Raw genomic sequence first — 14,596 nt, 5'->3', positions numbered from 1 at the left:
AAGGATGAGATGGAGAGAAAGACAACCTGTCAGACTAACAGTTTTCATTAGAAACTGTACCTCCGTGACCCTGTTGGAAAAAAGCTGTTCTTTTAGCGTGGCAAGCAGAAGAAAGAAGCAAAGAGGAGAAAAGATGAAAGAGAGGCCTTCAATAGGGGCCTGATTTAATAATGTTGGTATTTGTTAGGCGCTTACTATGTGCAGAGCACTGTTCTAAGACACAGGGGAATCAGGTTGTCCCACGTGGGGCTCACAGTCTTAATCCCCATTTTATAGATGAGATAACTGAGGCACAGAGAAGTGAAGTGACTTGCCCACAGTCACACAGCTGACAAGTGGCAGAGCCGGGATTCAAACCCATTACCTCTGACTCCAAAGCCCCTGCTCTTTCCACTGAGCCACGCTGCTTGATTTTAAATACTCTATCACTATCCTGTGGCAATGTGTTTCATAGCCGGGTAGAAACAACATCATCAGGTTGGACACAGTTTCTCTAATCCAAATATCGTCTAAGAACTCTTACCTCTGTTCTTTTTTTATGTATTAAACGGTAGGTGTTAAGTGCTTAATATGTGCCAGACACTGTATTAAGAGCTGGGGTAGACACAAGATCACCAGGCTGGATAAAGTCTATGTTCCAGATGGACCCACAGACTTATTTATGAGACTTATGAGACTTATTATTTATGAGACTTATTATTATGAGAAGCAGCGTGGTGCAGTGGAAAGAGCACGGGCTTTGGAGTCAGGGCTCATGAGTTCGAATCCCAGCTCTGCCACTTGTCAGCTGTGTGACTGTGGGCAAGTCACTTAACTTCTCTGTGCCTCAGTTCCCTCATCTGTAAAATGGGGATGAAGACTGTGAGCCCCACGTGGGACAACCTGATTCCCCTGTGTCTTAGAACAGTGCTCTGCACATAGTAAGCGCTTAACAAATACCAACAAATACCAACATTATTATTTCCCGGTGAGGGATAGCGTTTAATCCTCCGCTCAAATGCCAATATCGAGCATTCAATCATTCATTCTTTCATTCATTCAAACATATTTATTAAGTGTGTTCTCTCAGGCCTTAACCAGTAACCTGATCTCTGTTGAGCACAATGGTCTGGAAATTGAGGGGAATTAAATATACAGAAATTTTCTGAGTGAAATTGCCATCTAATTGCAAATTTAATTTCACCCACCTCTCAATTATGCCCTTATTCCTTTTACTCACGTCCTCGCCTCCCACTCGCTTCTGCGACACCCTCTCACTTGGATTTGCACCCTTTATTCACCCCCCACACCTGGGTCCCACAGTACTTCCAGTACATTATATTAATTTTTGTCTCCCCTTCTAGATGGTAAACTCGTGTTATATTCTACCCTCCCAAGTGCTTAATACAGTGCTCTGAACACAGTAAATAGCCAGGATACAGCGCACAAATAGGATTTATTGTTTCATTGATTAAACAATTTACTTCCCTTGTCTTGTTAATAAGGAACTAACATAGAATGTTATCACTTTTTTGAAACATCTGTACCACTTTCTGAGAGAGCAATGTTATTCTTTGTATATTTGTATAAGCAGCATGGTTCAGTGGAAAGAGCACGGGCTTTGGAGTCAGGGCTCATGAGTTCGAATCCCAGCTCTGCCACTTGTCGGCTGTGTGACTGTGGGCAAGTCACTTAACTTCTCTGGGCCTCAGTTCCCTCATCTGTAAAATGGGGATTAAGACTATGAGCCCCACGTGGGACAACCTGATTCCCCTATGTCTACCCCAGCGCTTAGAACAGTGCTCGGCACATAGTAAGCGCTTAACAAATACCAACATTATTATTCTTTCTGTTATTATCATTTATAAATAATTTGTACATGTTCTTCCTTTCCGGGAGATAAGTTGTTTCTTGACACATATTAAACACCAAGTGAATGTGAAGCATTGGACTAAAGTGTCCAATGTCAAAAGAAGCAAGTGATGATCTCTTATTTATTAAGGACTTTTTATGCAGCAAACATTGTGCTAAGTGCTTGGTTGGGGAGGGGGAGGAATATAAAATAATCAGTTGAGCTACACTTCTTGTCCACATGGTGATCACTGCCTAAGGAGGAGGTCTTTTAAGAAGCCAGTCATAAATTCCTTGATTTCAAAGTTTACAATCTAACATGGGAGCAGAATGCATATAAATTATTTATGAAGAGTGGAAGCAGAAAGAATAATTGGAAGTAGTTAAGATGGTTTGATTGATCGATGGATGGTTCAGTAAGGTGTTAACTAGTCATGTTAGTTTCACACACAACTTAAGAACCTTTTAACTGCAGTTTAAATGATAACATTGAACTTGTCACATGAGTGGTTTTGAATTGGTAGGAGTGTCATATTTTAGTGGAATTTGGTGTGTTCAGTAGGTCCTAACAGATGCCCAGCTTTATTGTTTCCATTTTATACATGCGGAAAATGAGAAAGATTAAGTGATTCACACTGCAGCTTGGGCTATTTTGAGATTTTTATTCCAGTTCTTTTAAATCCCAGTGTCTTCATTTTTCCATGAACACATGTGGCTTCTCTGTGGTCTTTATAGTGTACTCCCTGTGTGTAGTACATTGTGCTAAAAGTTTGTAAAAGTATGATAGGAAGAAGAGATACTCCACTGAATGATAATGATGATATAGAACAGTGATGGGCACATAGAAAGTGCTTAAGAAATACCCTAATTATTATTATCATTTTTAAGTACCAAGAACTCTTCTAGATGCAGGGTAATTACAGAAACAGCCCCTATTCCACATTCCCAGTCGAAGAGGAATGGAGACAGATATATCCAAATTTTACAGATGAGGAAACTGAGGCACAGAGAGCTAAGTGACTTGTCCACAGTCACACCCAAGGTATATAGTGGAGCTGGGATTAGAATCTTCAGACTCCCAGGTCTTTGTGCTTTCCACTGTGTCGAGCACAATTTTAAACATGGGTGAGATACCAATTAATCAAGTAGAATACAGTCCCTGCCCCTCATGGGCCTCACACTTTTGGCCTAGGAGAGAACATGCATCAAATCCCCATTTTACAGAAGTGGAAAGAGGCATAGAAGTTGGGATTCGCTTAAGGTCAGAAAGAAAGCAACATGTAAAGCTAGGATTAGAACCCAAGTCTTCTGACTTATAGGCCCAAGCTCTTTCCATCAGCCCTCACGGTCCAAGTAAAATGACTGCCCTTTTTCCAGATAATGCCAAGGACTGAGTTTTGGGTGAAACGTCATTCAGGATTTGCCTTCCCTCCCAGAGCTCATTTTCCACTGGTATAGTGTTGTCCCTAGGTCAAAAGCTAGAGAGGCTTTTTACAGACTTCTCTCGCAATTTGAGATCCCCCTCGACTACAAAATATTTCAGGTGTTGAGATGCTCACTGGCAAGGAGTCTATTAACTTGATTTTCGTTAAGGTCTTTAGGTAGTTTTTTTCCTTTTGAATTTAGAAAGGAATGTAGAGAGCCAATATACGTCACCAACTCTTTTTAACTGAAAGTGTGGGTGGCTCTGAAAAGAGCCTTTGGGTTCAGATTGTTTCTCGGCTACTTCGCGTGGGGCTTATTTGCCCTTGGCCTTGTGGTGGCTCTCGGTCTTCTTGGGCAGCAGCACGGCCTGGATGTTGGGCAGGACGCCGCCCTGGGCGATGGTGACCTTGCCCAGCAGCTTGTTGAGCTCCTCGTCGTTGCGGATGGCCAGCTGCAGGTGCCGCGGGATGATGCGGGTCTTCTTGTTGTCGCGGGCCGCGTTGCCCGCCAGCTCCAGGATCTCGGCCGTCAGGTACTCGAGCACGGCGGCCAGGTAGACGGGCGCGCCCGCCCCCACCCGCTCCGCGTAGTTGCCCTTGCGCAGCAGCCGGTGGACGCGGCCCACCGGGAACTGCAGCCCGGCCCGGGACGAGCGGGACTTGGCCTTGGCCCGAACCTTGCCTCCTTGCTTTCCGCGGCCGGACATGTCTATAGTTGATAAGGTAATACCTGATTGAAGCCGTACGAACTGGAGACGATTTATACACTTTGCAGGGATTAAGGAAGAAGCCAATTGGTTGTTCAAGGTGGTCTGTGCCCTTCAAGCCAATAGGATTGGAGAATTGGGAAACCCTTATTTGCATTGCAATGAGTGCGTTTCCTCCAATCAGATCGAGGAGAGAGAAAACCTACTTTGCATATTCCCCCTATAAATAGGTTTAGCAGGCCTCAGAGTGCTACTATTTCTCTCCTTGAGAACTCCACCTTCAGCATGCCCGAGCCCGCCAAGTCCGCTCCCGCCCCCAAGAAGGGGTCGAAGAAGGCGGTGACCAAAGTCCAGAAGAAGGACGGGAAGAAGCGCAAGCGGAGCCGCAAGGAGAGCTACTCCATCTACGTGTACAAGGTGCTGAAGCAGGTCCACCCCGACACGGGCATCTCGTCCAAGGCCATGGGCATCATGAACTCGTTCGTCAACGACATCTTCGAGCGCATCGCCGGCGAGGCTTCCCGCCTGGCGCACTACAACAAGCGCTCCACCATCACGTCCCGGGAGATCCAGACGGCCGTGCGCCTGCTGCTGCCCGGGGAGCTGGCCAAGCACGCCGTGTCCGAGGGCACCAAGGCCGTCACCAAGTACACCAGCTCCAAGTAGACTGACCCCCAGATTTCTCACGTCCTGAAACCAAAGGCTCTTTTCAGAGCCACCCACATCTTCTCAAAAGGGCTATAATGTACTGCCTTCCATCAACTCTTTCATCAACCGTCGCTCATGGCACCTTGTATGCACTTAGATAATACCCCTTTTATAAACGATTAACGATATCTGCTCTCCCTTAGTCTACTCTAACGCTTAATATAGCGTTTGGAAGTTATCCAAGGCCTTGTTATGCTAGCGTTCTCGCCTTTCCTACCTCAATATGAATGCAAGAACCACTCTCCGTGCAGGTACTTTTGGACAGGGAAGGTTTCTGTTAATTCTGTTGCATTATACTCTCCAAACACTATCATAAGCAGCGTGGCATAGTGAAAAAACCCACGATCCTGGGTATCAGAAGACCTGGATTCTAATTTCTGCTCCACCTCGCTCGTGTGTGTGACCTTGGGCAAGTCGCCTACCTTCTCTGTGCGTGTTAACCCATCTGTAAAAGAGGAATTAAATCCTACTCCCTCCTACTTAGACTGAGCCCCATGTGAGATTGGCACGGCTTGGAAAAAACACGGACTTGGGAGTCAGAGGTCGTGGGTTCTCATCCTGACTCCACCACTTGTCAGCTGTGTGACTTTGAGCAAGTTATTTAACTTCTCTGTGCCTCCGTTACCTGATCTGTAAAATGGGGATTAAGACTGTAATCTTGTATCTTCCCCAGTGCTTATAAGACTGCTTGGCACATAGGAAATGCTTAACAAATATCGTGATTATTACAGACTCTACACATTGGCTGTCGTATATCCATGTTACCACTCAGCAAGAACTGCACATAATGAAGGGATTAGCGAGTACTATTATCTTGTAATACTTGTAATGTCGCCAGTCTTTCCCACTTTTCACGCACTGCGTTTTGCCCCTCCAAGATGGCCATCCGCCCCACCCACAATCCTCCGTATCACTTTTAATAAGATTCAAAGCCTTTGCAGAACACGTAGACCTGGTAGTCACGTGGACTCCAGGAATTATACTTTACCGAAGTATTACAATTTGTATTGAGAGAACAGCGCACGCTCTTTAAATGAGAATGTGGTTGGCCCTGAGAAGGGCCTTTTTGGGGGTGTTGGGACAAAGGAAAGCAAGCCTGAGGCTTTAACCACCGAAACCATAGAGGGTTCGGCCCTGGCGTTTAAGGGCGTAAACGACGTCCATGGCGGTGACGGTCTTTCTCTTGGCGTGCTCCGTGTAGGTGACCGCGTCCCGGATCACGTTCTCCAGGAAAACCTTGAGCACCCCCCGGGTCTCTTCATAGATGAGGCCAGAGATGCGCTTAACTCCTCCACGCCTTGCCAAGCGGCGAATAGCAGGCTTGGTGATGCCCTGGATGTTATCACGCAAAACTTTGCGGTGGCGTTTTGCGCCTCCTTTGCCCAAACCCTTGCCTCCCTTGCCACGACCAGACATGACTGCAAGATAACGAGACTAACAAGCAATCACGCAGGTTCTTTACAACGCTGATTGATATAGACCCTCGTCGGACCTGATTGAAAACTGAAAGGGCGCGGGCGGGTTCCAAAGGTGTGGTCACGTGGTCACGTGGGATTGAATTGTGCGAAGGGAAAGAGGCAAAAAAGGAGTTCAACCAAAGGGAGGAGGGAAAATGGGTCCCGATGAAATCTACTGAAACCATAACAATTATGGTGTTTATTATGTGCCAGCCACTGTACTCAGCGCTGAGGTGGGTACAGATAAATCGGGTTGGACACGGTCGCTGTCCCACGTGGGGCTCACAGTCTCCATCCCCATTTTATAGATGAGGAAACTGAGGCCCAGAGAAGTGAAGTGACTTGCCCATGGTCACACAGCAGACGAACGGTGGAGCCGGAATTAGAACTCATCATCTGCTGACTCCCAGGACCGTGCTCTGTCCACTACACCATGCTGCTTCCCCGAATACTGTTGCCATTATATTTCACCGCTCCCTCAAAGAAGAAATACTCACTTTCTTACTTAATTTGTAAATATTTCTGAGAAAACTAATAAAACCGCTCTAGCAATGTGGCCTATTGGAAAATGCATGGGTCCGGAAGTCAGGTGAACTGTTTTGGGCGGGGGGGGGGGGGTTGTATGTTCATTCATTCAATAGCATTTATTGAGCGCTTACTATGTGCAGAGCACTGTACTAAGCGCTTGGAATGAACAAGTCGGCAACAGATAGAGACAGTCCCTGCCGTTTGACGGGCTTACAGTCTAATCGGGGGAGACGAGAACAATGGCAATGTGTTAAGCACTCATTATGTGCTAGGCACTGTTCTATGTGCTGGGGTAAATCCAAGGTGATTAAGTTGGACACAGTCCATGTCCCACGTGGGGCTCACAACCTTAATTCCTATTTTACAGATGTGGAAAGTGAGGCCCAGAGAGTGGTTACTTGCCCACGTTCACACAGCAGACAGGTGGTGGAGTTGGAATTAGAACACAGGTTCTCTTAAGTCTCAGGTCTAAGCTTTAACTACTGGACGATGCTTAATGCCAGCTTTGTTTCCAAGCTTCCCCTTGCCAGAAAGTATTCCTCTGTTTACCCCTCTTTTCTCTTCCAGATTTGCTTCTCTGGAAGGCAGTCTCCATGTTCTTCCCTTTGCCTGCAATGTAACCTTGGGCAAGTCATATAACTTCTCTATGCTTAACTTTCCCTACCTTTAAAAATGGGAATACGGAACCTTTTCTCCCACTAAATTGTAAACTCCCAGAGGAGAATCTTGTCTACCAATTATTTTATGCTATGTTCTTCAAGCACTCATTACAGATTACTGAAGAGAGTAAGTGCTCAATAAATGCCTTTAAATGATTACTTGATTCTCCCTGTCCAAGCTATGGAACAGGACTTGTGTCTGATCACCTTATATTGCATTTATCTCAGCACTTAGTACAGTGTTTGGGACATGGCAAATACTTGCTTTAATGGTATGTTTTAAGCGTGTACTATGTGCTAGGCACTATATTAAGTGCCAGGTAGATCGACATTAATCAGGTTGTACACAATCCCTGTCCACATAGAGCTCACAACCTTAATCCCCATTTTACATATGAGGGAATTGAGGCATAGAGAAGTGATGTGATCAGCCCGAGGTCACTCAGCAGACAAGTGGAGCAGCTGGGCTGAGAACCTAGAGAAGCAGTGTGGCTTAGTGGAAAGAGCATGGGCTTTGGAGTCAGAGGTCATGGATTCAAATCCCGGATCGGCCACTTGTCACCTGTGTGACTTTGGGCAAGTCACTTAACTTCTCGGTGCCTCAGTTACCTCATCTGTAAAATGGGGATTAAGATTGTGAGCCCCATGTGGGACAACCTGATTCCCCTGTGTCTACGAGAAGCAGCGTGGCTCAGTGGAAAGAGCATGGGCTTTGGAGTCAGAGGTCATGAATTCGAATCCCAGCTCTGCCACTTGTCTGCTGTGTGACCTTGGGCAAGTCACTTCACTTCTCGGTGCCTCAGTTACCTCATCTGTAAAATGGGGATGAAGACTGTGAGCCCCACGTGGGGCAACCTGATGCCCCTGTGTCTACCCCAGCGCGTAGGACAGTGCTCTGCACATAGTAAGCGCTTAACAAATACCAACATTATTATTATTAACCTAGATCCTCTTGACTCCCAGGCCTGGGCTCTATAATAATGTTAGTATTTGTTAAGCGCTTCCTATGTGCAGAGCACTGTTCTAAGCGCTGGGGTAGATACAGGGTAATCAGGTTGTCCCATGTGAGGCTCACAGTTAATCCCATTTTACAGATGAGGTAACTGAGGCACAGAGAAGTTAAGTGACTTGCCCACAGTCACACAGCTGACAATCCACTTGGGCTATGCTGCTTCTCACTAATACTACAGTTATTATTATCAGTGCAGCAGCCACTTTCTTTTCATCAGTAATAGAGAGAAAGGTCCTATGGGCGCTTAGTACAGTGCTTTGCACACAGTAAGCACTCAATAAATACAATGACTTTCAGAACACTGTCAAACCTTTAACAATTCTTAATCATTGTCCTGCTTTGCAATTAATATCCAGTAGAGGGCGCCATTCCCCAGGCTTAAAGGAGCAGTCACTGCCGCCGGCTATTAACTATAATGGTATTTGCTAAGCGTTTACTATGTGCCAGGCACTGTACTAAGCACTCCAACCATTATCCAGCAATATTTTTGAACAATTAATCACTTAACCATTGGTATGTACTGAGTGCCTACTAAACGCAAGAGAAGCAGCTTGCCTCAGGGGAAAGAGTACGGGCTGGGGAGTCAGAGGTCAGGGTTCAAATCCGCTCCACCGCTTGTCAGCTGTGGTGATTTTGGGCAAATCACTTCTCTGTGCCTCAGTTACCTCAACTGCATAATGGGGATTAAGATGTGAGCCCCACGAGGGACAACCTGATTACCTTGTATCTACCCCAGGGCTTAGAACAGTGCTTGGCCCAGTCAGTAAGTTTAACAAATATCATCAACGTCACCATCTTGAGGGGGTGATATTATCTTCCCAAAGCGTCAACTCAAAAATGATTTGAAATGAAATTTGTACCCTGCCAAATTTCAGCTGTCCATAGTGATACTTTGAGGTTTTAGGTCGGTTCAAAGTGCAATTTTGAAACAGTTTTTCTGTATCCACCTCTGACAGCGCTCCCCGGGATATCACCCCACCCAAATACCTCCCTCTCCGCGCCTCCCCCTCACTTTTCAAAATCAGACTGAAAGCAGAGAGGCTTGTGTTGAAAGCAATGGAAATTCGGGAAGCAGCTGTAGTAAATTCGCTGAAGATGGTTCTCTGCCCTATCTTTCCCAAACTAGCATTACCATTCCTGCAGTATGACGGTGGCTTGAGTTTTCCAGGTATTTTTTATGGTGTTTGTCAAGGAATGTACATAGTAAGCTCTCGATAAATACCAGCGAAGCAGCGTGGTTTAATGGAAAGAGCACAGGCTTGGGTTTACCGTCTAGAACGGGGGAGACAGACATCAAAACAAGTAAACAGGCATCAATATAAGAAATAGAATTATAGATGTATATGTATCAGAACAAGTAAACAGGCATTAATATAGGGTTATAGAAATGTACACATAATATTGCATATAACATACATATTACCTTAGTTCTGGACAAACACTATGTGCTTAACAAATAATGCAGTTATTATTAGGAAGTGGAAACTGATGGAGTCAAAAATCCCTAAAAGAATGAGAAGTAGCATGGCTTAGTGGCAAGACCACGGGTTTGGGAATCAGAGGACGTGGCTTCTAATCCCGGCTTCACCGCTTGTCTGTTTTGTGGCCTTGGGCAAGCCACTTAACTTTTCTTTGCCTCAGTTACCTCATCTGTAAAATGGGGATAAAGACTCTGAGCCCCTCGTGGGACAAGTCAATTACCTTATATCTACCCCAGCGCTATCTCTTTCTATCCCTTTCCTCTTCTTCCACTCCCTTCTGCGTTGCCATGACTTGCTCCTCTTTTTCTTCCCCCACCCCCAACCCCACAGCACTTACGTACACGTCTATAGTTGATTTGTTTGTACTGGTGTCTGTCTCCCCACTCTAAACTGTAAACTCGTTTTGGGCAGGGAATCTGTCTGCTTATTCTTGTATTGTACTCTCCCAAACGCCAAGTACAGTGCTCGGCTTAAGGTAAGTGCTCAATAAATACGACTGAATGAATGAATCTCCATAAGAAGGTATTCAGGATGTGAAGAAGAGGTGTAAATGACGACTTGGGAAGAAACAAGGCAAGAAAGGGAAAGAAACAAAGTGTGAATGCCGGAGGGAAGGGAAAAGAGGGGAAGCTCATCAGCACCAGTTCTGCAAGAGAAAGCCCCAGGACAGCCTACAAAAGAGCTAAATTGTGGATTGAAACAGTCGTTTTCCACCTGTGTAATGAATGTCTGGCAGGGTGACGAGAAAAACTGGGACAACTTTAAAAAGCAGCATGACCCAATGGAAATAGCCTGGGCCTGGGAGTCAGAGGACCCGAGTTCTAAAGCTAGCTCTGCCACTTGTTTGACTTCGAACAAGCCACTTAAGTTCTCTGTGCTGCAGTTTCCTCAGCTGCAAAATGGGGATTCAATACCTGTTCTCCCTCTTATTTAGATTGCGAGCACCAAATGAGATCTGATCATCTCGTATCAGGGCAGGGTATCTTGGGCAGGGATTGTCTCTCTTTATTGCTGAACTGTATTTTCTAAGCACTTAGTACAGTGCTCTGCACACAGTAATCGCTCAATAAATACGATTGAATGAATGAATAATAACTGGGGCATTTGCTAAGCACTTACTATTTGGCAAACTCTGAATCAAAACCTGAGAAATAAACATGATAATCAGGTCAGACGCAGTCCATCCCCTACATGGGGCTCACAGTCCGAGAGGGAAGGAAGGTATTTAATTCCTCTTTTACAGATGAAGAACTCGAGGCACAGAGAGTAAATCAATCAATCAATCAATCAATCAATGGTATTTGTTGAGCATTTACTATGCGCAGAGCACCAAACTAAGCAGTTGGGAGAATAGAATACAACAAAATTAGCAGCCATGTTCCCTGCTAATAACGAGTTTATAATCTAGACTTAAAGTGACCCGATTAAACCTCATAGCAGTCCAGTGCTGGAGCGGGAATAAGAATGCAAGTCTCTTGACTTCCAGGTCTGTGTTTTTTCCACTAGGCCAAGGTCTTTTTCACTAATATCACCCTTCCTGCCTAGTGCTTTTTCCACTCTAGGCTGGCACGTGGAGGGCTCCAATCAATCTATAAATTGATCAGTGGTACTTATTGAGTGCTTACAGTATTACACGGGCTTTTCTGGACATTTTTGACCAGTTTCCATGTCTTGGCTGGCTAGGCAGCGTCAAGAAACATCCTTTTCAGTGAAGCAAGCAATAGCATTTATTGTGTGCATGGCATTGTTCTAAATACGTTGGAGAATACAAAGATTTGATAGTCTCCAGTCTCTCCCTCCCAAGATGTATTTAATAATGATGGCATTTCTCAAGTGCTTACTATGTGCACAGCGCTGGGGAGGATACAAGGTGATCAGGTTGTCCCAAGTGGGGCTCACAGTCTTAATGTCTATTACACAGAAGAGGTAACTGAGGCCCAGAGAAGTTAAGTGACTTGCCCAAAGTCACACAGCAGACAAGCGGTGGAGCCGGGATTTGAACTCACGACCTCTGACTTCCCAGCCTTTTCCACTGAGCCACGCTGCTTCTCTACAGTGATGTTCTAAAATATCATTTTCCACACATCTCTCCTCTCAAAAATCTTCAAGTCTTGACTATTGCTCTTCACATCAAGCTGAAACTGTTGTCTTGAAAGGCACTCTACCGGCTCGCTCCCTTTTACTTATTCATTCACTTTATCCCCTTAGAGTGGAAGATCATTCTTTATTTAGTATACAATTTCGAGCTTCTCAATATAATATAGTACATTGCATCCAGTGGTTACACAATAAATCATCTTCTTCCTCTTCTTATTTTTTTCCTTTTTCTTCCTCTTCCTCTTTACTACTACTATCATTACTACTAGTATTAATAATGTTGGCATTTGTTAAGTGCTTATTATGTGCCAAGCACTGTTCTAAGTACTGGGGTAGATACAAGGTAATCAGTTTGTCCCTTGTGAGGCTCACAGTCTCAATTCCCACTTTACAGATGAGGTCACTGAGGCACTGAGAAGTGAAGTGACTTGATCAAAGTCACACAGCTGACAGGAGGCGGAAACGGGAATAGAACCCATGATCTCTGACTCCTAAACCCGTGTTCTTTCCACTGAGCCAAGCCGCTTCTTCAGTACTAGTAGACCGTTACTATGAAAACTACTAGTATTATGACTAATATTATAACTACACAGCTCCCACTCTTCATTCTTCCCAAGCTAAACTTTTTACTCGGCCTCATTTTTTATTCTTCCACTTCTGGACATTCCTCTTCCCTCTTCCTGGAAATCCCTCATCTTTCAAATCTGTCAGACCAATTAATCCACCTAGCTATCGTGTTTATTGAGCACTTACTGTATGCAGAGCACTCTCCTAAGCTCTTGGGAGAGTGCAGGGGTTTAGTGAAAAGAGTCAGAGGTCATGAGTTCCAATCTCAGCTGTGCCTCTTGTCAGCTGTGTGACTTTGGGCAAGTCACTTAACTTCTCTGGGCCTCAGTTACCTCATCTGTAAAATGGGGATTAAGACTGTGAGCCCCTCATGGGACAACCCGATAGCCTTGCATCTGCCCCAGCGCTTAGAGCAGTACATGGTACATAGTAAGCACTAAACAAATACCACTATTCTTCTTATTATGATATTATTACAATACAACAGAGTTGCTAGATATGTTCCCTGGACACTAGAAACTTACCGTTGAGAGTGGGAGATGGGTATTAATATAAATAAATTATGGATATGTACATTAGTGCTGTGAGGCTGAGGGAGAAGTGATTAAAGGGTACAAATCTAAGTGCAGACCACAGATCTCAAACCATCGAAGTTCGTCTAATTTCATCTCCTCCAGAAAGTTTTCCCCAGTCGAAGTTACTTCTCCCTGGTCACATGTCAGTATCTTTTGTATTTCCATAGAAAGCACGCACTCAAAACTACTGGTGGCAAAATTGTATGTATCGATTTATATAGTTTACGCTATATAATCAGTATTCTACTAAAAAAGGTTTAATTAATTTGGATAGTCATATTCCCATCTCTTCTTCCTCCTATTTCTAAATAATTTTGTTTCAATTTCCCCATCAGATTGTCAACTCCTTGAGGACAGAGAGGTTGCCCTTCTACCTCCAAGTGTTTACTACAATACTCCTCACACTGTAGACTCTCAGGAAATACTACTGATCAGTTTGTTGGGTAATTGGTTGATTGGGGGGGGTGGCATGCCTCCAACATGGACTCAGAGACCTAGTTCAGTTGCCCCTCTAGACTGTAAGCTCGTTGTGGGCAGAAAACGTGCCTGTTTATTGCTACATTGTACTCTCCCAAGCGCTCAGTACAGTGCTGTGCACACAATAAACCCTCAATAAATACGATTGACTGGCTGAACTGATGGGCTATAAACTAGACTGAAAGCTGGTTGTGGCCAGGGAAATTGTCCATCAGCTCTACTATATTGCACTCTCCCAAGCCCTTAGCGCTCTACACACATGCTTGATTCATTCATTAATCTTACTTATGTGGCTTGCTGTGTGCAAAACTCTGTACTAAGCGCTTGGGAAAGTACAATATTACAATAAAAAGATTCGATTCCTGCCAATAACGAGCTTACATTGATTAAAAGGACTGACCTTCCCCTATTACCAGGAGCTGGGCAGACAGTAATATTTCTATCATCTCGGGATTCTTCTGGGACTACGCTTGGGGATCCAGACTGGACTCTAAACCCCCCAGTGACCCCCATTTCTCTAAATTATAAGCTTTTAAGCAACAACCCAGCTTTCCTCTCCGCAGCTTAAGCGATCTAGGAGCCTGTGTTATTTCCCCCAAGGAAACACCAGTTTGCCCCGAAAATGTCGAGGGCCAGAGCTGGTTTTCTGTTCAGATCAGAAGCCAAGGACCCAGAGAAACAGCCCCAGAGGATCGGAAGGCCGCCGGTCTAAAGGTTAATTAGCAATTTACATGAAAAACGGAAAGATTTAGTCCTCTCGCCTGAAGATCGTCGTTCGGAGAGGGGCTTCTTAGGAGTTTTCGACCGATTTTTAGTTGTTTCGTGAATCCCCAAGAGGATGGGTGAAACAAAAGGGATCGATCTTAGCTGCCGCGTAGCAAACGGTGGAATCCCTTCGGGGGATTTTTCGATATTTTCTCGTTTTCGAGCTCTAACAAACACAGATGGAGATTCGAGAGGGTTATCCTCGGCCGGCAGCGAGGCGGGCTGGACAGCGCACCAATCACAGCGCAGCTCCTCCCTATAAATACACCCTCAGAGGGGTCGGTTGCGCATTTGGAGTTGTTTCTTTGT

General features: G+C 45.0%; 2 protein-coding genes across 2 annotated transcripts; one reads left to right on the top strand and one right to left on the bottom strand.

The window, feature by feature from the left end:
* Positions 1-3,511: 3,511 nt before the first annotated feature.
* Positions 3,512-3,984, bottom strand: LOC100093280 (histone H2A type 1-like). Its single transcript, XM_001515072.4, has one exon. It carries the CDS (start codon positions 3,959-3,961, stop codon positions 3,569-3,571), a length of 393 nt encoding a protein of 130 aa, XP_001515122.1. The 5' UTR covers positions 3,962-3,984; the 3' UTR covers positions 3,512-3,568.
* A 242-nt stretch (positions 3,985-4,226) lies between these two features.
* LOC100093284 (histone H2B type 2-E-like) lies at positions 4,227-4,657 on the top strand. The gene has a single exon (XM_001515126.4). It carries the CDS (start codon positions 4,247-4,249, stop codon positions 4,625-4,627), a length of 381 nt encoding a protein of 126 aa, XP_001515176.1. The 5' UTR covers positions 4,227-4,246; the 3' UTR covers positions 4,628-4,657.
* Positions 4,658-14,596: the final 9,939 nt, after the last annotated feature.

Source organism: Ornithorhynchus anatinus, chromosome X5 (genome assembly GCF_004115215.2).
Source record: "Ornithorhynchus anatinus isolate Pmale09 chromosome X5, mOrnAna1.pri.v4, whole genome shotgun sequence".
NCBI lineage: Eukaryota > Metazoa > Chordata > Mammalia > Monotremata > Ornithorhynchidae > Ornithorhynchus > Ornithorhynchus anatinus.
Note: the sequence above shows the minus strand (reverse complement) of the source record. Positions and strands in the feature narration are given on the sequence as shown.

Coding starts and splice junctions, on each gene's coding strand:
- LOC100093280 (XM_001515072.4), bottom strand. CDS start 3,961: ATGTCCGGCCGCGGAAAGCAAGGAGGCAAGGTTCGGGCCAAGGCCAAG.
- LOC100093284 (XM_001515126.4), top strand. CDS start 4,247: ATGCCCGAGCCCGCCAAGTCCGCTCCCGCCCCCAAGAAGGGGTCGAAG.